This window comes from Chrysemys picta, chromosome 7, assembly GCF_011386835.1.
Source record: "Chrysemys picta bellii isolate R12L10 chromosome 7, ASM1138683v2, whole genome shotgun sequence".
NCBI classification, from domain to species: domain Eukaryota; kingdom Metazoa; phylum Chordata; order Testudines; family Emydidae; genus Chrysemys; species Chrysemys picta.
This window is the reverse complement of record NC_088797.1, coordinates 33,177,182-33,200,393: the sequence shown is the minus strand read 5'-3', so window position 1 is coordinate 33,200,393 and position 23,212 is coordinate 33,177,182. Positions and strand designations below refer to the sequence as shown.

At 55.5% G+C, this 23,212-nt stretch overlaps 2 protein-coding genes across 40 annotated transcripts in view; both read left to right on the top strand.

Moving 5' to 3' along the window:
* LOC135972852 (serine/arginine repetitive matrix protein 2-like) overlaps positions 1–23,212 on the top strand; it is a 303,518-nt gene that overhangs the window by 157,492 nt on the left and 122,814 nt on the right. The window lies entirely within an intron of this gene.
* Positions 1–23,212, top strand: part of NRXN2 (neurexin 2) — a 316,444-nt gene that overhangs the window by 288,119 nt on the left and 5,113 nt on the right. For all 39 annotated transcript variants that reach the window (XM_065553022.1, XM_065553023.1, XM_042849667.2 and 36 more), the window contains one exon: positions 12,496–12,574. In XM_065553022.1, the coding sequence (XP_065409094.1) occupies positions 12,496–12,574 (79 nt within the window). The remainder of the gene's footprint in view (positions 1–12,495; positions 12,575–23,212) is intronic.

The window sequence follows — 23,212 nt, the reverse complement described above, 5'->3', positions numbered from 1 at the left end:
GGGAAGGGGAGATGGGAAGGTGGGGGGGTCTGGTACCCAGGGAAGGGAGATGGGAAAGTGGGGGGGATCTGTTACCCAGGGGAAGGAAGATGGGAAGGTGAGGAGGGGTCTGGTATCCGGGGCAGGGGAGATGGGAAGGTGGGGGGGTCTGGTACCTGGGGGAGGGGAGATGGGAAGGTGGGGAGGTCTGGTAGTTGGGGGAAGGGAGATGAGAAGGTGGGGGGATCTGGTTACCTGGGGAAGGGGAGATGGGAAGGTGGGGGGAGTCTAGTACTTGCGGGAAGGGAGATGAGAAGGTGGGGGGATCTGGTACTCGGGGGAAGGGAGATGGGAAAGTGGGGGGGACTGGTACACAGGGGCAGGGAGATGGGAAGGTGGGGCTGGGGCTGGTACCCGGGGGAGGGGAGATGGGAAGGTTGGGGGGTCTGGTACTCGGGGGAAGGGAGATGGGAAAGTGGGGGGGGACTGGTACCCAGGGGAAGGGAGATGGGAAGGTGGGGGGTCTGCTACTCGGGGAAGGGAGATGGGAAGATGGGGGGAGGTCTGGTAACTAGGGGGCCTGTATGGGGATTTTGGGAGTCAGGCAAGATGCAAGGGGACTGAGGGGGGCTGGCTTTCCTATCCTGTATCCCCATCCCCTGCGCTCCCTCAGAGCTGACAACTCCCAGGTAAGGCAGGGGACCGGTGAGATGCCAGGGGATGCCTTGAGGTCTAGTCTCCTGTCCTGACACAGTTGCAGGGCTCACTGCCCTACTGTCCCGCTGCCTGGTCTCTGAGTGCCCCCCTTGTCAAAGATCCACAGGCTCGGGGCAGTACCCCTGCTTTGGAACAGTCTCTTAGAGGAAGTGCCAGACCCCAGGGCTCTCACTCTTCCTCCAGGGCAGGCCACAAGGCCTCCTGCCTGCTGAAACTCACCCTTTAGGGTCCAGCCCTCCTGCTTCCCCCTGAGCTCTGCCCAGCGAGTCCAGCTGAGACAGGCTCCTGGCAGGGCCTTGGCCACCCCTCAGGGGCTGATGCCCCTCAGCCAGCATTTCCAGGGACCCTCAAGCAGCATCCCCAGGGCAGCCGGTTTATTAGTCACCTGGCGCCAGCAGAGGCAGCCTGTGGCTTAGCACAGAGAGCTGAAGGTTAAAGCACAGTCCATTCTGCTCAGCCCAGAGCCCGGCCCCGGGGTCAGGCTTTGTCTGTCTGTCTGCCCGCCTCCGTCTGTTCCCAGGTGGGAGCTACCAGCTTCCTCCAGCAGCCAGCGCTTCTTCCCCAGCCCCTTCTCCAGTCCTTTCTTCTCCACCTGGGGTCTCAGCTCAACTTCCCTGATGAGAGGTGGAGAAATCCAACTCCCTCTGGGTCCTTGACTGCTCTAGGTGGCATTGGCCTGGTGATCAGGTTTGCCATTCTCTTCTTGGATTTGCCATTGATTTGGGGTTGGTTGTGACTCATTCAGGCTCAGACAGCAAGGTGACATTCATACCTATGTCTGCCAGCCTGCCCTGAGAGCAGGCAGTCCTTTCTTCCCCATTGGGGAGTCATGCAAAATACTGGGTAAACACATAGGCTTCATAAAACTGTTACAGAAAATTCCCACTTTGTCACTCACCCTCATGGGCCAGGCCTCCTCCAGACCTTTACCTCTCCTGGGGAGATGGCAGCACACTGCAGATGAACCATGCTCCCCCGCAGATGCTACCTTGGGAACCTGTGGCCAGAGATACACAGCACCCAGATAGCTTTCTGAAACCAAAGTGGTGTGCAGCTAGCAAGAGGTTCAATGCATCGGAGATGAAAGATGTTTACAGTCTGCACACGTTTCTGTCTGGAGCTTGTCTACACAGGAATGCTAAGCCGGATTGAGGGAGTGGGTGAATTGAAAGCGGACTAGCTATTCCTGATTAATTCTGTGTGGGGAGGGGACACTAATTCCAGATTAAGAGCATCCACAGATACAAACCCTTACCAGCCCCTTCTCCCCCAGAAAACTAGGCAGGGCTAGTTTCTCCAGACGCACTTGATTTGGTCCCCCTTTAAGCCCTGCTAGGATCTTTTGTTCTCCCGGGTCTGCTCTAGTCAAACCAGGAAGACTGGAGCTGGAATCCTGAATGCTAACAGACCTGACATGTTGTCCCTTAGCAAGATGGGAGCACTTGGGGAGAAGTGGCTTGGTGGAGCCGTTCTCTGCCCGTGCGCTGATGCTGTCCAACCCGCTAGTTCTCATGGGAGACTTCAATCACCCTGATATCTGCTGGGAGAGCAATACAGCGGTGCACAGACAATCCAGGAAGTTTTTGGAAAATGTAGGGGACAATTTCCTGGTGCAAGTGCTGGAGGAACCAACTAGGGGCAGAGCTCTTCTAGACCTGCTGCTCACAAACCGGGAAGAATTAGTAGGGGAAGCAAAAGTGGATGGGAACCTGGGAGGCAGTGACCATGAAATAGTCAAGTTCAGGATCCTGACACAAGGAAGAAAGGAGAGCAGCAGAATACGGACCCTGGACTTCAGAAAAGCAGACTTTGACTCCCACAGGGAACTGATGGGCGGGATCCCCTGGGAGAATAACATGAGGGGCAAAGAAGTCCAGGAGAGCTGGCTGTATTTTAAAGAATCCTTATTGAGGTTGCAGGAACAAACCATCCCGATGTGTAGAAAGAATAGTAAATATGGCAGGCAACCAGCTTGGCTTAACAGTGAAATCCTTGCTGATCTTACAAGAAGTGGAAGATTGAACAAATGACCAGGGAGGAGTATAAAAATATTGCTCAGGCATGCAGGAGTGAAATCAGAAAGGCCAAATCACACTTGGAGTTGCAGCTAGCAAGAGATGTTAAGAATAACAAGAAGGGTTTCTTCAGGTATGTTAGCAACAAGAAGAAAGTCAAGGAAAGTGTGGGCCCCTTACTGAATGAGGGAGGCAGCCTAGTGACAGAGGATGTGGAAAAAGCTAATGTACTCAATGCTTTTTTTGCCTCTGTCTTCACGAACAAGGTCAGCTCCCAGACTGCTGCACTGGGCAGTACAGCATGGGGAGGAGGTGATCAGCCCTCTGTGGAGAAAGAAATGGTTCGGGACTATTTAGAAAAGCTGGATGAGCACAAATCCATGGGGCTGCATCCGACGGTGCTAAAGGAGTTGGCGGATGTGATTGCAGAGCCATTGGCCATTATCTTTGACAAATCATGGGGATCGAGGGAGGTCCCGGATGACTGGAAAAAGGCTAATATAGTGCCCATCTTTAAAAAAGGGAAGGAGGAGGATCCGGGGAACTACAGGCCAGTCAGCCTCACCTCAGTCCCTGGAAAAATCATGGAGCAGGTCCTCAAGGAATCAATTCTGAAGCACTTAGGGGAGAGGAAAGTAATCAGGAACAGTCAGCATGGATTCACCAAGGGCAAGTCATGCCTGACTAACCTAATTGCCTTCTATGAGGAGATAACTCGGTCTGTGGATGAGGGGAAACCAGTGGATGTGTTATTCCTTGACTTTAGCAAAGCTTTTGATACGGTCTCCCACAGTATTCTTGCCGGCAAGTTAAAGAAGTATGGGCTGGATGAATGGATTATAAGGTGGATAGAAAGCTGGCTAGATCGTCGGGCTCAACGGGTAGTGATCAATGGCTCCATGTCTAGTTGGCAGCCGGTATCAAGCGGCATGCCCCAAGGGTCGGTCCTGGGGCCAGTTTTGTTCAATATCTTCATTAATGATCTGGAGGATGGCGTGGACTGCACTCTCAGCAAGTTTGCAGATGACACTAAACTGGGAGGAGTGGTAGATATGCTGGAGGGTAGGGATAGGATACAGAGGGACCTAGACAAATTAAAGGATTCTAAGAAAGAAACCTAATGAGGTTCAACAAGGACAAGTGCAGAGTCCTGCACTTAGGACGGAAGAATCCCATGCACTGCTACAGACTAGGGACCGAATAGCTAGGCAGCAGTTCTGCAGAAAAGGACCTAGGGGTTACAGTGGACGAGAAGCTGGATATGAGTCGACAGTTTGCCCTTGTTGCCAAGAAGGCTAACGGCATTTTGGGCTGTATAAGTAGGAGCATTGTCAGCAGATCGAGGGACGTGATCATTGCCCTCTATTTGACATTGGTGAGGCCTCATCTGGAGTACTGTGTCCAGTTTTGGGCCCCACACTACAAGAAAGATGTGGAAAAATTGGAAAGAGTCCAGCGGAGGACAACAAAAATGATTAGGGGGCTGGAACGCATGACTTATGAGGAGAGGCTGAGGGAACTGGGATTGTTTAGTCTGAAGAAGAGAAGAATGAGGAGGGATTTGATAGCTGCTTTCAGCTACCTGAAAGGGGGTTCCAAAGAGGATGGATCTAGACTGTTCTCAGTGGTACCAGATGACAGAACAAGGAGTAATGGTCTCAAGTTGCAGTGGGGAGGTTTAGGTTGGATATTAGGAAAAACTTTTTCACTAGGAGGGTGGTGAAGCACTGGAATGGGTTACCTAGGGAGGTGGTGGAATCGCCTTCCTTAGAGGTTTTTAAGGTCAGGCTTGATAAAGCCCTGGCAGGTATGATTTAGTTGGGAATTGGTCCTGCTTTGAGCAGGGGGTTGGACTAGATGACTTCCTGAGGTCCCTTCCAACCCTGATATTCTATAATTCTATGACTCAAACCAATCTGTGCCTTCAGGCCGGGCAGGAAACAACTTTTCTGTCCCATGGGGCTTTTGGCAATCATGGGCATTTGTCCCCGAAGAAGTCAAAATGTGGACAGTGCACAAACGAGGGAAAACCCGTCAGTTGGGGAAATGGAAATCGCTCAGCAGAGGAGACAGGTTCTGGAGCAGCCTTGTGGCGGCGCATGGCTCTCCGATTTGAAGATGGAACTGGTTCTGTTTCTGACCCAGATTCTCTGATGGCGGTGCATGCAATAGCAGGGTCTGGACTCGGTGACCCAGAGTCCCTCCCAGCCCTGTGGCCCTGTGGTTTTGATTGGTTTTCCTTCTCTTTTGTCACCTTTGGTCTGAATTAAGTTAATTTGGAAATGGAAATTCATTTTGAGCCAAGCCCCCGAATCTTTCCAGTTCAAAAGTATCAACCATTTGGAAGCTTGTTTCTGACATTTTTTTGAACCGGGAAATTCGTTGGAGCCTCCCCGACCCCAGGGACACATTGAGCTTTGACGAATGGGCTCTTTTGGCTGTGAAATATTTCATCAAAGCGTTCCTGACCAGTTGGAAGAGTCAGTCAGGCAAAGGGTCATCTGGCAAAGATGGATTCATAGAGTCTGAGGCCAGAAGGGATCATCTAGTCTGTCTGACCTTCTGCAAAACCTCCTGGATAGGCCTTTGCTGAATTCATTGCTGGGTGAACTAGAGCAGATCTGTTAGAAAAACATCCCAGGTTGATACCCACAGCTCTTGGTAAGCCAGTGCCATCCCCCTGCCAGGCCACTGTATATCACAGCCCTGGAGCCCTGCTCCCTGAGCCGGCATCTCCTGAGAATAGGGCCGAGTTAGCCAGGCTGGCCCCCAAGCAAGTAAACAGCAGGGGGCCGGTGGCTGTGGTCCTTTGGGAGGGCAGTCCCTGCAATCACAATGGAGCGATCGGGGGTGGGGGTAGAGCGGGAACGGGATTTAAACCCCCCAAATTGATTTTGGGGAGAGGCATTCACCTCACTGTCAAACACACAACTGGGGGGGGAGATGGGCTGGAGGGAGTGGGACAGGCCTGGGGGACAAGAGGAGGATGGGCAGGAGAGGGAGGAGGATGAAGTGTGGTGGGTGAGGAGGATGGAGGGGAGGTAGGTAGGGCCTAGTGCTGGGGAGGGTTGAGGGGGTGGGCAGGGCCTGGGACTGGGAGGTAGGCAGGGGGCTGGAGGAGGATGGAAGCAGTGAGGGCAGGGATGGGGCACAGGGCAAGGATGGATGGCATGGGCAGGAGCTGCAGCTGAAGAAGGGGTGGGAAGGGGATGGGGAGGATGGATGGGTGGGCTGGGCCTGGTGGTCAGGTGTGATGGGCAGGGGCTGGAGAAAGATGGAAGGGTGCAGGACCTGGGGGCTGGAGAAGGGGGGAGCAGGGGGATCATGGGTGGGTGGGCAGGGGGTAGGGTCCAGAGGAGGATGGAGGGCAGGCCGGGGGCTGGTGCTGTGCTGCCTGGATCAGGGTGTAGGGTGTCATTATTCACCTCTGGGGTCACCCTCCCCAGGAGCTGTTGCCGCAGCAGCCACAGGATTTTTCTTCCTCCTCACGCCCATGTGTATGAAAAATAAAAATCGCTGACAAAGTCATCTTCCTGTTGCCATGGCAACCAGAGCAGTAATTAGACCAGCCTGATTTCCCATCCTTGAGAGAGAGGCTGGGGGGGTAGGTTTTGGTGTGTGGGGAGATGACTCAGAGATGAAAGGCAGGGAGTTTAAAGGGGATTCTATTTGCGGTGGGTTTTTCTGTGCTCTGGCACCCAGGCGCCCATCTGGAGAGTGTTCTCTGCCCGGGGGACACAAGGAAGGGACAGTGGCGTAGCCCCACCACAAACAAGACATGAGCTGGGCAGAGAGGGGAATAGAACCTAGAAACCTGGCTCCCAGCCCCCGTGCCCTAACCCACTGGACCCCGCTCCCCTCCAAGAGCTGGGGATAGAACCCAGGAGTCATTTGCTCAGTCCACTAGAAGGTGCTGGATACGAACAGCTCCTCGTCCCAGGTCCCCAGCAGTTCATCCATCCTGGGTGCTTATCCACTCCCTCCTGTTTAGGAGTGGGGAGGCTCAAATCTGAGTGTGGGATCCCTGCTTTGGGGGGCTCCCCAGGCTGGACCTATGGGGACAATGCCCTCCGTGCTCCATGTATAGACATAGGTGTAGTGACCTCTTGTTATGGTGCTGGTTTTCAGTTGGACTACATGCATCCATGGCTCCTCCATGTTGCAGGGGGACAGCCCAGCTGTGGGGCTCGGGAGGCAGTGATAGGCAGGGGCTGGGCACAGTTGCACAGCAGGAACAGTGAGTCTCATTAGTGGGTTGGGGCCAGGCCAGGATACTGATGGGATTAATGCACTGGCCGTACCCATTCAGGAGGGATTTATGGCTGTCATGAGGGGCCAGCACTGGACACGGGAATGCTGGCACTGAGCCATGAGACCAGAGATCCATCACACAGGACTGCCTCGGGTGTGTTTTGCTATGTGACAGCCACGGCACAGACCCCTCCCGCAACCGAGATCTGGTCCCCATCAGGCTGGGCACTGCACAGACCCCCCAACAGAGATCAGGTTCCTGTCATGCCACATGCTGCACAGACCACCTGACACTCAGGGGCCCTGTCGCACTGGACAGCACACAGAACCCCCCACAGAGAGCAGGGTCCCCACCGTGCCAGGCATTGCACAGACCCCTCCACAGAGAGCGGGGTCCCCATCATGCCAGGCATTGCACTGACCCCCCCCAACAGAGAGCGGGGTTCCCACCGTGCCAGGCATTGCACAGACCCCTCCACAGAGAGCGGGTCCCCACATGCCAGGCATTGCACAGACCCCCACACAGAGAGCAAGGTCCCCACATGCCAGGCATTGCACAGACCCCTACACACAAAGTGGGATCCCCATTGTGCCAGGCATTGCACAGACCCCCAACCGAGCTCAGGATTCCTGTTGTACCTGGCATTGCAAAGACCCAACAACTGAGATCGGGGTCCCCTTGGGCCAGGCACTGCACAGGCCCCCACCCCCAACCAAGTTCACGGCTCTATGGGGCCAGCTCTGCACTGACACCTACTGAGAGACCATCCCTGCCCCAAAGAGCTTACAAGCTGGAGGCTGGGAGCATAGGCGTACACAGCCCATTCCATTAGGGTGTGCACCCAGGGTGCCCCGCCCCCACCCTAGCCCCACCCCCACCCTGCCCCCATCCACTCCCTCCTACTTCCCACCCCCTGACTTCCCCCCTCAGAACTCCCAATCCCGCCTGCTCCTTGTCCCCTGACTACCCCCTCCTGGGATCCCTGCCCCTAACTGCCCCCCCAGGACCCCACCCCTATCTAAGCCTCCTTGCTCCTTGTCCCCTGACTGCCCCCCTAGGACCTTACCCCCTACCTGTCCCCTGACTGCCCTGACCCTTATCCACATCCCCACCCCCAGACAGACCCCCAGGACTCCCACACCTATCCAACCGCTCCCCGCCCCCTGACAGGACCCCCAGAACTCCCAACCCATACAAACCCCCCCACTCCCTGCCTCCCCCAATCCCTCTCCACACCCCTGCCTCCTGACAGCCCCCCCCAGAACTCCTGACTCATCCAAACCCACCAAGCTTCTTGTCCCCTGACCACCCCCTCCAGAGACCCCCCCACCCCTAACCACCCCCCCGGGATCCCACCCCCTATCGCTAACCGCCTCCCCAGGACCCTCCTTGCTCCCTGTCCCCTGACTGCCCTGACCCCTATCCACCCCCTCACAGACCCCGGGACTCCCATCCCCCCTCCACCCCCCCCTGCTCCCTGACTGTCCCCTCCAGAGACCCCCCCACCCCTAACCACCCCCCCGGGATCCCACCCCTTATCCAACCCACCCTGCTCCCTGTCCCCTGACTGCCCCCACCCCTTATCCAACCCCCCTGGCTCTGGACCCCTTACCATGAAATGAGGCTCCTAGCCTCCCCACGGAGCCAAACACTGCCCTGCGGGAGCGCACAGCCCCGGCCCCCAGAGTGCTGCGCGCGTGACGGCATGGCTCCAGGGGAGGGGGGAGCGTGTCTGCCTCCCTGCAGAGCTGGCCCCCAGAGTGCTGCATGCCCGGCGGCATGGCTCCAGGGGAGGGGGGAAGGCGGGAGAGGGGCCGGCGGCTTGCTGCACTCAGCCGGGCACTCCAGCCCGGGAGCGCAGACCCCGCAGCTTGCTGCGCCGGGAGAGGGGGGCCATTTGCCCACCCCTGCATTAGGGTGTGCCTGGGCACACCCGGCACACCCTGTGCGCACGCCTATGGCTGGGAGTCAAGACCTCGGGGTTCTATCCTAGCAGTGGGAGGGCTGGTGGTTAGAGCAGGGGGCTGGGAGTCAGGACTCCAGGGCTCTAGTCCCAGTTGCATCTGGAGGACACATGCTGTTGAAGGCCTGGCAGAATGGCAGCTGCCCCCTCCAGCAAGGACTCAGTCCTGTTGGGAGCAGGGGGTGCTTTGGCAGCACAGCCCATCCTCTCTGCACTTAAGAAGCAGCTTGGTCTCCAGGCCTCCTCTCAGGCTCTGCCCCAGAGCCCTGCTTTTCAAGGCAGCTCCGTTGATCTCTGACACGTGCTGGCAGGAGCAGGGCACACTGCCCCTGCTCCTGTTCATTGGTATGCCCAGACCCTCTCGGCATGGCCGACATGGGCACCGCTCGCAGCCCCTTCCGCAGAGGTACAGCACTGCTAAAGCAGTAGGTGCTCTCCACCCACAGCTTGTGCTGTGGAGCCCTGCAGACCATGCCCCCAGCACTGCCTGCGACAGAACGCCTCTACTGAGCTCCTACCCTGCGCCTTGCAGCCCCCTGCTCCTGCCTGCCAGCACCTCCTGCTGGCCTCCCACCCCACTCCCTGCAGCACTGCGCCTCCTAGTGCAGCACAGACTGCAAGGGAGAGCACCCCCTACTGTCCCCCCTACTAGCCAAGCCCAGCGCTGCTTAGCTGGGGAATTGCAGCAGGATGCCACTTGCCGTAAGTCCTTCGCCATCTCAGTCGCTATTTCAAGCGGCCAGTGGCCAACGGGGAAGCGGCTCAAGAGCCCTGGAGGACCTGATTGAGAGCACTCGCCCCAGGAGGACCTGATTGAGAGCACTCGAGGCGGAGAGCCCTTGGAGGCGTGAGTGTGCTGTGCAGGAGAGGCCTTGGGTGGGGAGGGAGCCTGTTGCATCTCCTATTAGCTCCAAAGGAAGCCAGACTGGGAGAGTTAATGAACAGCTGGGGAGATGGGGAATCCCCCAGGGGCCTGCATCCAGGGCTGACCAGAGGATTCAGGGGCCCCTTCCATAAAAAAAAAGTTGCAATACTATAGAATACTATATTCTCATGGGGGCCCATGTGGGGCCCAGGGCTTGAGGCAAATTGCCCCACTTGCCCCCCTCTGGGCAGCCCTGTCTGCATCTGCCCCACCCTTTCTGTATCCTCACCTCACCTGCCCTTCCTGGTCATACCCTGTAAAGGGGATCCTGGAACCAGCCCCCTAAAATCCTCTCAGGATTTGCCTTCAAGCAATGACTCTTGGGGCCAGGGACTCCTAGATGCCCCCTGCTTTTCAGAGCAGGCCTCTGCCTTTCTGAAGGACAGGAAGGGAGGGGTGGTGGCTCATGAGGTAGCTGGGGATTAAATGCAGGAGAAGGGGGGGATCAGATACAGATGGGTGAGGGTGAACCAGAACAGCTGGCCGCAGAAGAGGCACGGATTAGACACAGCTGGGGTGGGGGGGGTGAGAAATGATCAGTCACAGCTGGTTATTTGCGGGGGGGGGGGTCAGACAGCTGGCTGGCTGTGCAGGGAGAGGGGCGATCAGACACGGCTGGCTGTGGGCTGTGTGGGGAGGGGGGGATGATCAGACAGCTGACTACAACAGGGTGAGACACATCTGGCTGCGGGTGGAGGGATCTGTCATAGCTGGCTGTGTGCAGAGGGGAGGGGCGACGATCAGACACAGCTGGCTGCGGGTTGGGGGGATTTGTCACAGCTGGCGGTGTGCAGGGGGGGATCAGTCACAGCTGGCTGCGGGTGGGGGGGTGATCAGACACAGCTGGCTGCGGGTGGGGGGGATTTGTCACAGCTGGCTGTATGCAGGGGGGGAGGGGCGATCAGACACAGCTGACTGGGGGGGGGGGGGAGAAGGTGAGAAATAGACCCAGTGGCTGAGGGGGGATGATCAGACCGCTGACTGCAGGGTGAGGATTAGACACAGCTGGCTGCGGGGGAAGGGATTAGACCTAGCTGGCTGCAGGAGAGGGGCTGATCAGACATAGCTGGCTGCAGGAGGGGGGAGGCATTAGACACAGCTGGCTCCATGTGAGAGGGGCTAGCTGTGTGATTGCAGGGGGGTATCACCCCCCCTCCACACACACTCTGCAGTGCTTCCACATTGCCGTTCCTGCTGCTGTGCCAGGGCCTTGATTGATTCCCTGCCCCGGGGTCCCTGTCCAAGTCTTTGTTATGCTAATTCCGACACGCTGAGCATGATCTGCACAGCCAGCTCTGGAATACTGATTGCTGGGGAGCGGGCCTCTCCCTTCCCACACCACATGGCACCCTCGCTGGATGGGGAACAGGGAGATGAATAGCTAGGAGCCAGACCGAGCCAGCCCAGTATCCCCCTGGCCCAGCTCAGAGCAATGGGTTAGCAGCCCAGTGTCCCCACCTCCCTTCCATCCCAGATCAGACCGATGGGCCCACCTGGCCCGGCATAGATGAGATTGGGGCACCATTGTGTTGGGTGCTGCACAGACACAGACAGACCCTGTCCCAAAGACACAGGATTGGAGAGGAAGTAGGGGCAGGGGGTGGGGGGAAGGAGTCACTTAAAGTCAGTGGCAGAGGCAGAAATAGACCCTATGAATCCTGACTCCCAGCTCCCCCAACAATTAGGCCCCCTTCCCCTCCCAGAGCCAGGGCTAGAATTCCGGAGTCCCAGGCCAGTGTCTAGCCCAAGGGTAGGCAACCTATGGCACGTGTGCCAAAGGCGGCACGCGAACTGATTTTCAGTGGCACTCACACTGCCCGGGTCCTGGCCACAGGTCCGGGGGGCTCTGCATTTTAATTTAATTTTAAATGAAGCTTCTTAAACATTTTAAAACCTTATTTACTTTACATACAACCATAGTTTAGTTATATATTATAGACTTATAGAAAGAGACCTTCTAAAAACATTAAAATGTATCACTGGCACGCGAAACCTTACATTAGAGTGAATAAATGAAGACTCGGCACACCACTTCTGAACGGTTGCAGAGCTCTGGTCTATCTACAAGGCTCCCAGACCCAACCACGGCTGCTCGCCAGCCAAGCCATGTGTCTGACCCAGTGGGACCGCACAGCACGGTCTCCCCCTTGCTTTGCACTGCACCGGGATGTGGGAGACGCATGCCAAGGGGACTGGCCTGGCATAGCAACCTGTGCTGGCCTAGCCCTGCGGCGTACCACCGGCCTGCACCGCCAGAAGAGGTTTTTCCCGTCAGTGTAGGCACACCGTCTCTCCGAGCCATTCTTCCCACTGCCTCGCTGCGTCTGCACCGGATAGCTATGGGGGCCAGGGCGGGGTTCACACCCCTGCACACCGAGACTGTGTGGACCTAAATTTGACGTGGTGCCCAGGCCTCAGAGAACTGACTTTGAGGCACGAGGTTCTACCATGGGTGGTGGGGACCAAAACATGAGAGTGTTTGAGGAGCGCCCAGGCCTGGCTGGCTCAGGGTGTGAGGAATGATCCATGAGCTCCTCCCCCTCCAGGGGGCACTAGCTCCAGGCTGGCCCCAGGCTGGGGGGCTGTGTGCAGGGAGGGCGTGCCCTGCACCACCTCACTGAGCTGTGCTCTCCTCTCTCCCCAGAACACAGACGACCTGTTGGTGGCGTCAGCTGAGTGCCCCAGTGATGATGAGGACCTGGAGGAGTGTGAGCCCAGCACAGGTGGGTCCTTCTCTCTGCTGCCGGCACGTGTGGGTGGGGGGCTTCTACAGGGTGCACTGGACACACACCCTGACACACTGTCCCCGCTACACACGCACACCCTACATACACCCTGGCAAAGACACACATCCCACACACACCCTGACACACTGTCCCCCCATATCTCCTACACACACACACAGCCACACACATACACCCTACACACATCCTGACATACTGTTCTCCCTACACACACACCGACGCACTCTAACCCCTACACGCACTCACTCCCTACACACATATTAACCTATATACATTGACACACACATCCCTTCACACACACACACACACACACACATTCCTGCATGCATTGAGGCACACACACACTTAGGTGCACTCACACACATGCACCAAAGGTACACACTCACCCACACATCCCTGTGTATGCACACAGAAACACACATGCACAGGCACAAACCTCTGCGCACACACTGACACACAAACTCCTGTTCATGAATGTAAAAACCTACACAATCTCTGTGCTCATGTGTGCACACAGACACCCCTTTGAACTCACACAAACACCTGTTGGTGACCTGACACATTGCTACATGCACACCAAGACACATCCCTGTAAACTCATAAAGCTACACACTTGTGTACACTCACACAAAGACACAGCCTTATGAACTCACATAGTGCTACACACACACGCAAGCACATCCCTATGGATACCTGCACAGAGAGACACAATTCTATGAACTCATCCAGCACTACCCTCTCACCTCTATGCACACACAAATAGAGAGAGAAACCTGTGAACTCACACAGCTGCACTCTTGTGCACCCCCCCGATAAACACTGCTCCCAACACACACACCCTGATGCCCCCTTAAACTCCCCACCCCCAGTTTTATGCTGCATTACACTAACCCATTGCCCTTCCCCACTGATCAGGTCCCCAGTATCACACCTGTATTTAGCAGGCACCATCCCCACACCCTTAGACACCTCAGGGTCTGGCTGGCCCAACACATTCAGCCCCAGGCCTCCCTTACCATCCTGTCTGCCTTTCTCCAGGCAGGCGGCAGGTGCAATGGCTCCCCCACACCTCGCTGCTGCTCCAGGATTTACAGGACCTAAGAGTTAGCTGGAGCCACCCCTCCCCAATCACACAAATCAAAGCCCAACTGGGGAAAGTGGGAATAGAACTCAGGAGTCCTTGCACCCAGCCCTCAACCCCTGCTCTAACCACTAGACCCCACTCCCCTCATGGAGCCAGGAATAGAACCCAGGAGTCCTGGCTTCCAACCCCCACTGCTCAAAGCACTGGATCCCACTCCCCTCCCACCACACAGATTCAGGCCCAGCTTGTGAAGCATCCCTTTATTACCTCCTTTCCCATTTGCTGACTGAATGAAAGGGCCTTTAGTGGTTCAGGAAGCATTGCTGTAATAGACTGTTGAGGAGCTGCTGCACCCCACCCTAGAGGTGGTTGCATCTCAGCACCAGGCAGGGGATCCCCATATAAACAGCCCCTATTCTCTACACCAGAGGTGGCTGCATCTCCGCACTGGAGGAAAGATCCCTGTGTAAACAGCCAGCATTCCAAGGCGGCTGCATCTCCGCACTGAGTACTAAACCAGGGCTAGGGAAACCTAAGAGGTGGACACTCCCTCCTTGAGCAGGGAGGTTATGCAGAAGGAAGAAGAGGTTTTACCTCTGGCTTGCTGGAAGCTGGCTTTGCTCCTTTGTGCCATGTTGTCATTTATGTTGCAATTGGGGAATCCCTCGGGGAGAAGTACCCTGCTGGGAGCGGGGAGGCTGGTGTCCAGGGCCTCTAAACCCCTCTCCACTCCTCACAAAGAGCGGATGATGCAGGAGGAGGCAGAGGGAGGCAGTGATTAATGGGATCTTGGAGGACTTTGAGAGCTTTGATTGGCCCCAGCTCATGTTGCCAGGCTGAGAGGATGGAAAGTGTCAGGTTCCCAACTGATCCCTAGAAATGCTCCCCTCCACCGTGCCATTAGCCAGCGGAACTCACTGCCACAGGATCTACCCAGGAGTGAGAGCTTAGCCACATTCCAACGAGGGCTCAGGACTTTAGACAGATACCGGACTGTGCAGAGGTAGAATTCAGCGGCTATGGAAGTAACTGAACTCCTCCGGGTGGGACCAGCTGGGGGCAGGGGGACCCATCACTGCAGGGTTCTTTGAACCTGCTTCTGAAGCAGCTGGCGCTGGCCACTGTCGAAGATGGGGTACTGGGTTAGCAAACCTGTTGGGCTGATCCAGCACGGTGGGCATGTGGGTTATTGGACTGATTTGGAGTGACAAGGGACATTGGGTGATACCAGGCGAGAGCAGCTCATTGGTCTGATCCAGGGGGGAGTGGGGAGGATACTGGGCTGGATGGGCTCGTTGGTCTGATCCGGAGTGGTGAGGGAGAGAGGAAGGATAGTTCAGTTGCTCAGGTGACTAGGGAGACCTGGCTTCAATTCCAGATCCAGGGCAAGAGTGCCCCCTATTGAGCCCTCCACCCCACTCCCTGCAGCACAGCGCCCCCCAGCACTGACTGCAAGGTGAACTTCCCAGTCCCTTGGGTTTGTCCTGCCATTCTCCCTACCAGCGCAATGACCCAACTTAGCCAGGAGGAGCCGCTGTCTCGCGCAGGTTTGTTCTTTTGCGCCAATCCCCTCTGTGGCCAAGTGCTAAGATCTGACAAGATCACAGCCAGAGTTGTTATGGCCAGAGGCATAGAACGAGAGCGGGAAGAGAGGGCGGGGAGTAGTGAGGAAAGAGCCATAAATCCAGGCAGAAAGTGAGTGGAGCAGAGAGCCACATCCATGGGAGACACTGCATTGGCTGCAGGCAGAATCCCGCCATCCCTGCAGAAACACACCCAGCCACAGATTGATGTGGCTTTGTGTCCTCTCTAAATGGAATGGAAATCACAGCATGGGCTGGTGGGGGTAGATCCCACACTCTCATTGACCCCCCTCCATCTGCCCAGCATCCACACTGGTGATTGCTCTTAACCCCCTCCTCTCCACCGCACTATCTGTTCCGCATCACCCAGGCCGTGGTGGGGCATGAAATTTACGCTGTCTCCTCCCTGATGGGAAGCAAGGGGGGATTTATGAGCCTGGCAGTGCAGGGAGCGCCTGGTGCTGCACCGGGCCTGGTTCATTAGCTCCATTCTTTATTGTCTGGGGAGCACCAGGACCCTTCAGTGCATGTTTATTTCCTGTGCCAGGGATGAGTCGGCCTCCCCCCTTGTGTGTGAGATTTCCCAGAGCCAGGCCCCCTGCACCCACACACACACGGCCCCACGCTGGCCAGCATGCCTCCCTATGCTCTGGAGAAACCCTGCTCACGCCCCATTCAGTCTCTCTGCCAGCCAGGGACCAGTTAGATGGCATTCTGAGCTGCACCAGGCAGGCATTACATGGGCGTTGGGTGGGAGATGTTGGTTGCACATCTAGCCCTCACTGGCCAGAGGCTGTAAGGAGTTCAGCAGGGGATGCTTTCATGTAGAAGTCAGATCTGATCCCCACCTGATGCTAGGGGGCGCAGTGCTGAAGGGAGCAGAGTGGGGACTCAGCAGGGGGCCCTCTGACCCCAGCATGACACTAGAGGGGCCGTGATGCAGGGAGCAGGGTGGGTTGTTCAGCAGGGGGCACTCACTGGAGTCAGTGTAGCTACTGACTTATCCCAGCTAAGGTTCTGGCTCATGGCCTAGTTTTCAGAAGCATGGCTCACCTTCAATCCCCACTACCGTCGCTGGAGACTCAGGCCCCTGTAACAATATCCCGGTGCTGCTGATTTCCAATGCATCATTTCGCACAGCCGGAAGGGCATAAAACCCAGCTGCATTTCTCTGTGCATTTACAGTGCACCCCCACACAGCTGGAGCGGCAGAAGACACATCTGTACCCTTCAGTCCTGCCGCCGTGCTCATGCATGGCTGTAACTGGGGATCACAGCAGCAGTGAGAGGCTCTGACCACTGGGGTCCCCATTGTGCCAGGAGCGGGACAAACCCCCAGTGACACAGAGTCTCTGCATAAAGAGCTCACAGGCTGAATAGATGAAGGGAGGGAGGAGAAGCAGAGGCACCAAGGGGAAGGGACCACCGCAAGGGCAATGGCAGAGGGGGGAATAGAACACAGGAGTCCTGCCTCCCAGCCAGTGCTCTATCCACTATATCTGCTGCTGCTCTAGCAGTCAAGTGACAAACACTGAGGGGATATTTCTGTGATAAAATTCGTTTCTTTTCACTCTTTGCCCAGCTCCCTCTGTATTTCAGCTGTCAGTGCCCTCCCCCACCCCTGAATGCAAATGGTACCATACCCAGCTGTATAACTGGCTTGCAGTTACATGTCTATCCAATGGGCTTTTGCAGATCTACATTGCCTGGTGTCTACCTGCAAGCCACTGATATGCTGCAAACCCCTCTGTGGGACTAGCACCCCTCTGGGTTCCTCCTCTAGTCTTGCCTCCAGGTTCACACACATCTGTAATTTGGACAGCACACATCTGTGCTGTTAGGGCACCAAGCTTAGTGGGCGTGTGCCCACGCCGTGCCCACTCTGCTCACAAGTGTGAGTCCATGCGTACATGCATCCCTGTAGGAGGGTCCCATTTTCAGCAGGAGCTGCAGGGGGTGCTCACCCCCTCAGGTTGTGTGACTGGAGGCATGAGATGGACAGACCTCCCAAGGATCCGCTACCAAGGAACTTCAGGAGCAGAGCCCCAGATGATGCAAATCAACCGCTTCTTAATTATGCCGTAGTGCCTAGAGATTACAACTGAGATCAGGTCCCCATCAGGCCAGGTGCTGCGCAGGCTCAAAGGAAGAGACAGTCCCTGCCCCCAGGAGCTCAGTCTGACTAGACAAGGGTGGGAGGGGAAACAGAGGCATCAAGAGGGGAAGGAACGTGCCCCAGATCAGTGGCAGAGCTGGGAATAGGATGGAATCCAGGAGTCCCAGCCCCCGCTCTAACCCACTAGACCCCACTCCTCTCCCAGAGCTGGGATAGAACCCAGGCAGGAGTCCTGGTTCCAGTCCAACATTAGACCACGGCACAGGGAAGACCAAGCCCTAATTTCAGGGTGGACACCCAGGCTACTACTGCTCTGCTCCCCAATAAAACAAGGGACTAATTAGCTGCTCCCCCCTATATGGTGGCCCTCTCTTGTGAGTTGAGTAATTGCTGGTGCATCCTTTCTTCTCCTCCCGTACTGACGGCGCCACGGTTATGTTATTTCTCTCTTCTTCTCCGTGATCAAAGGCAGCGCGGCTCCTTTGTGCAGCGCTTGCCAAATGTTTCCAAAAGCATCACAATAAAAACCAGAGGAGGGGAAGAGACAGGAGAAAATGAAAGGCCCAACGGGGGGGCTCAGCAAGCAGATAGGGGCTGCTCATTAAAAACACACACACCTTCTTGCAGGCTTTTAATTAATATCGGGAAGGCAGTTGGGGGGCAGCAGCGGGAGGAGTAGGAGCTGGCTGGGGGCAGTAAGAGGACTGGGTGTTGGTCAGCTGTGGTCCCTGTCGCCCTGTGGCTTTGGGGTGTGCGCTCCCCTGCTCCCAAGGTCCTGACACAGAGTGACAGAGACACCAGTGGGACCCAGAGTTCTGAGTGGTTAGAGCAGGGGGGCTGGATCAGGTGGTCCCATCCACCCAGGAATCCGTACCCACTTATGGGGGGGAGAGCAAATAATCAGGACTGCTGCAGGAGGCAGGCTGAGCTCTTCTCCCCCCACCCTCAGCAGAGGAGTTGGTGGAGGGGAGGGGTAGAGAGAGCCTAGCAGCTTGGTCAGCTCTGCTCCCTCTTCCTTTCCTTTCTTCCCCCCCTCTCCTGCAGACAATGGGTTGCCCCGTTCCCTCTTCCCCCCTCCTCTCCTGAAGACAATGGACTGCCCTGCTCCCCCTTCCCTCCTCCTCTCCCCCAGACAATGGGCTGTCCCACTCCCTCTTCCCCTGCAGACAATGGGCTGGCCTGTCTCCTCCTCCTCCCCTGCAAACAATGGACTGACCTGCCCCTGCTCGTTCCCCCCATCTCTCCTGCAAACAATGGGCTGGCTTGTCTCCTCCTCCTCTCCTGTAAACAATGGGCTGGCCTGCCCCTTCCTTGTCTTTCTGTCCCCCTCCTGGCCCTGGCTTGGGTGAGAGCAGGTGAAGAGCCCCTGAGCCTGGAGCTGCAGGAGAATACAGGTGCAATGGCAGCAGAGTAGAGGAGAGCTGGGACCCCGCATCAGCAAATGCAATGTTGGGGTATAGGGAGAAGCCAGGAGCTGCAGCCCATGCGCTTCTGTTGTCATGCAGTGACTGTGCCCCAGGGTGGGGCAGGGCTCTGGAATCAAAAGAGAGACCATCAAACAGGAGAGAACCTTGAAAAACTCTCCTGGTGTTCTGGGCCCAACTGATGGCTCCTGAACCCTTGGTGATGGCTTGCAGGGAGCTGATAGAGTACCCTGTGAGGGAAGGGCTTGGCTGCTGTCTCCAGCCCCCAACTGTGCAGCCCCAGCTACCAGGCCAGGCTTTGCCATGTCAGCCTGGAATCCTTTGCATGCAGCCACCAGCACAAAATAGCCCATCCCTAGCCAAGGCAGCTCAGCACATGGACTGGTACCTCTGGGACTGGGTGATACAGTATCCCCTGTCTCCCTGCCACCCCGGGCCAGACCATGGCCCCAGCCAGCCCAGTATCCCCCCGTCACCCCAGCTCCGACCTATGGGCCCAGTCAACCCAGTATCCCCCCCTTCCCTGCCACCCCAGGTCAGATCCATGGACCCAGTCAGCCCAGTATCGCCCCCCCCCCCCCCCCGGCTCAGACCAATGGGCCCAGCCAGCCCAGAATACTATTACAATCTATCATACCAACAATCAAGCAAGGCTTGTAATAAAGAGTCTGGCCAGATCTTTCCAGCCCAGTGACAGGGCTACGGTCACTCTCCAAAGCATGTGGGCCTAGGGAGTAGTGTGGCGATTTCCATTTCTGATCTGACCAGGAGGGGGAGGGGGATTCTGTCAGCCACTGGAGACTTTGGTGTTGGCGTGTGCAATTGTAGGGAGAAGCTTTTCCTTCCCTGTTATTTACTGCTGCCTTTCAAACCATAATGCAGCCCTGACTCTGTTTTCCTCAGCTGACAAAGAATGCAGCTTTTAATGATAATATTGAGCTAATGTATGTGATTCCGAGCTAGATGAGCTATAGGGATCCTTCACCCACTGTCGAGATGCAGCTGCCTCTGGGGTGGGGTAATGGGGGTCTGTTATACAAGGATCCTTCACCCAGTGCTGAGATGCAGCTGACTATCCCTATGGCTAACGTGCACCACTGCTTGAAGCACAGCACCCCCTAGTGCCACACTGGGGTTAGTACTGACCTTGGGGAGAGAGCACCCCCTACTGAGTCCCCACCCCACTCCCAGCAGCACAGTGCCCCCTACCAGCTCAGTTGCAACCTCTGCTAAGTGCACAGCAGTACTCAACCAGTCCAGGAGTGTGTGTGCAGAAGCAGAGAGAATGTTATACAGCAGAATAGTCTTGTGCCATTGTGTAAATCTATGAGATGGCCCCAGCTTGACAGAAATCACAGGGCAATGAAAATAATTCAAGATTTGGAAGCAGAGAGGCTGGCAAGATCAGGATGTTTAGCTCAGCAAGGAGATAAAGGAGAGGCGGATATGCTAGAGGGGCCTAAAAGAATGTACAGGATCAAGACAGGCAACTGGGATCTGCTATTCACCTTCACTCATCATTCAGGAACCCCTAATGAAATTCCAAGCAACACATGTCAAGTGACTCCATTTGTACTCAGTATCATTAACCTGCGGAACTCCCTGACACATGATAGTTATGGACCCCACTCCCTGCCTCTCGAGCTGCCCTTTCCATCAGTGTATTTTCCACCAGCCAAAATTGGCACCTACAGTCTATTCCCACCACCACCAGTGGCCAGCCTTGTCCCCTACAGTTTATTCCCCTCCAAGTTTTATCCTTTGCTTCTGTTCATCCCATAGCCCCTAATTTCCCTCCAAGCCATTCTCCCCCCACCCAGTGTCTTTTGCACCTATTGGATACCTGGAGTCAGATCTCATGCCACCCTGCGGCTTGACTAAGTCAGTCATGGTGATCTCTTGTGAGCTTCCTTCATAAACTCACTCAGTCGCCAATGTCCTCTCCCTCTTGAGACCCTGTGTCAAGTGACAGCTCTGAGTCCCAGGCTTGGCTGAGGGCTCTAGCTAAGCAGTGATTTGCTTACACTGCCCATCCTGCAGAAGGGGGCACTGAAAACACACAGATCATTGAAATACCTACCGCAGCCTTGTAAAGGAGAGTCACCCTCATATTCCACACCACCTGGCGTATGAGATGTGGGAGCTCAAAGCATGCACGTAGTTAATTCCACCCCATACACTCCCTTGCGGAGTGGTCATGTTATCTCTGATATTGCAAATGAAGGAGCAGCTGAGTGAAGTGACTCGCTGGTAAAGCAACAGAGAAACAGGCCACAGCCCTCAGGGCTCCTGACACCTACCTACCCCTGATCTAACCACTACCCTCCCAAGCCAGGGCTATACCCCAGGAATCCTGGCTCCTAGCCCCCCTGCTCTAACCACCTGACTCAATTTCCCATCCAGATCCAGGAAAAGAACCCAGGAGTCCTGACTCCCAGAACACTAAGCCACTTGCTTCAAGCTGTTGTGTAACTCATTTTCCTTCTACGTTCACCCGTAAGCGGAGTAGAGTATTTGGTCTGTAAACCATGGAGGGTAGTGGCTCTGTTGGGTGCATTCTCATGCAAATCCCCTGTCCTATCACAGCGCCCACTGGTGGTGTGACCACATATGCAGGTTTATGAGCTCACTGCCTAAGTTCCCTCTAAGCAGCCATGCAGCAGCCTATTAGGGGCAGTGCAGGCGTTCAGGCTGCAGCGGGGAGAGATGCCTGTCCCCCTGCCCCCGACCCAGCCCAGCCCCGGACCTGCTGTGGCTGGGAGGAGGCGCCCCTCCCCCAGCCCCAACCCAACCCCGGCCTGGACCTGCCTTGGCCAGCGAGAGACACCTCTCTCCCCCAGCCCAGGTGCTGCTGTTGTAGCCCTGAGGCAGCCTGCATCCCAAACCCCTCATCCCTGGCCCCACTCCAGAGCCCGCACCCCAATCCTCTACCCCAGTCCTGAGACCCTCATCCCTGGTTCCACCTGCACCCCCAGCTGGAGTCCTCAGCCCCTCACACCCCAACCCTCTGCCCCAGCCCCGAGCCCCCTCCCACACTCCAAACCCCTTGATCCCTCCCCACCACATGAATTTTGTTAATGTGCACCAATATGGAGGTGATGTGTCATACATCACTTCCATATTGGTGCACATAATAAAATTCATTCTGCACATGGGTGGGAAAAATTAGAGGGAACACTGTCCACTGCATAGGTGCTGATAGTCCCACCCCTTGGGACAGCCTGTAGAGGCTTGGCCTTGGGATACCTGATGCCCCTGGATTCTATCTTGGCAGGCAGCCCCAATCACTGTACAGACACAGCACTGCTACTACAGGCTGGGCTGTAATGAAGTGGTGGGGAAGAGGGTGCCACTGTCCTCCCCTGGGAAGAATCAGAGTCACAGCTCTGTATGACAGAGCCCCGCACAGTTAACAGCGAGTCTCTTTTAGCTCTAGTCTATGGGCAGCAAGTTTGGGAACTCTAATCCTGCTACTGCCAGGAAGATTGGTGTAGCTAGGGAGCCCATGGCTTTGGCACTGTCGATTGAGAATCTGGTGAGGAAACTGGGAACCAGCTGATGGGAATGGCACATACTGGGAATGGTCTGCCAAGCTCCTGGAGTCCTCATCCTCAGCTGGTGCAGTGGGTGTAACTGCATAGGAGTCAGGACTGCTGGGTTTTATCCCCAGCTCTGACAGTCAGGATTCCTGGGTTCTATTCCTGTTGACATCAGTGGTGCTAGGCATCTGTCCCTCTTTCTGCTTTCTTTCCAGTTCTAATAGGGACAGAGCCCACAGATCTGTCAAAACAGCTACTGAAAATATAGTTATGTATGTTTTTTAAACATGTATTTTCCCAACACACACCCGCCAAATTTACAGCCAGTGCAAAGGACCAAATAATGTGTGCAGTGTCCTTGTCATTTTAACATCAACTTTGGTTGCCATATGTTAAAAAAAAAAGTGGGGGGAGGGAGAGGTGGGAGGTGGGAATGGAAAATGTAGACAGACAGACAGAGTCGAAAAGTGTGTCTGGGTGGGGGGAGGGAAAGATTTTAAAATATGCAGAAGTTAGAAGATAGATAAATGAATCTAGAAAGAAAGAAAGAAAGAAAGAAAGAAAGAAAGAAAGAAAGAAAGAAAGAAAGAAAGAAAGAAAGAAAGAAAGATGAATGAATCTAGATAGGTAGAGAAATTAATCTAGAAAGAAAGAATGAAAGTAAGAAAGAAAATGCATCTAGATGGAAAGACCATAGATTAATGAATCTAGAAAGAAAATTAATAAAGAAAAAGGTAGATAAATTAATATAGAAAGATACAGAAATGAATCTGTATAGGTGGAAAGAAGAAAATGGATGTAGAAAGAAAAATTAATCTAGATAGAATGAAAGTAAAAAAGAAAATATGTCTAGAGAGAAAAACTATAGATG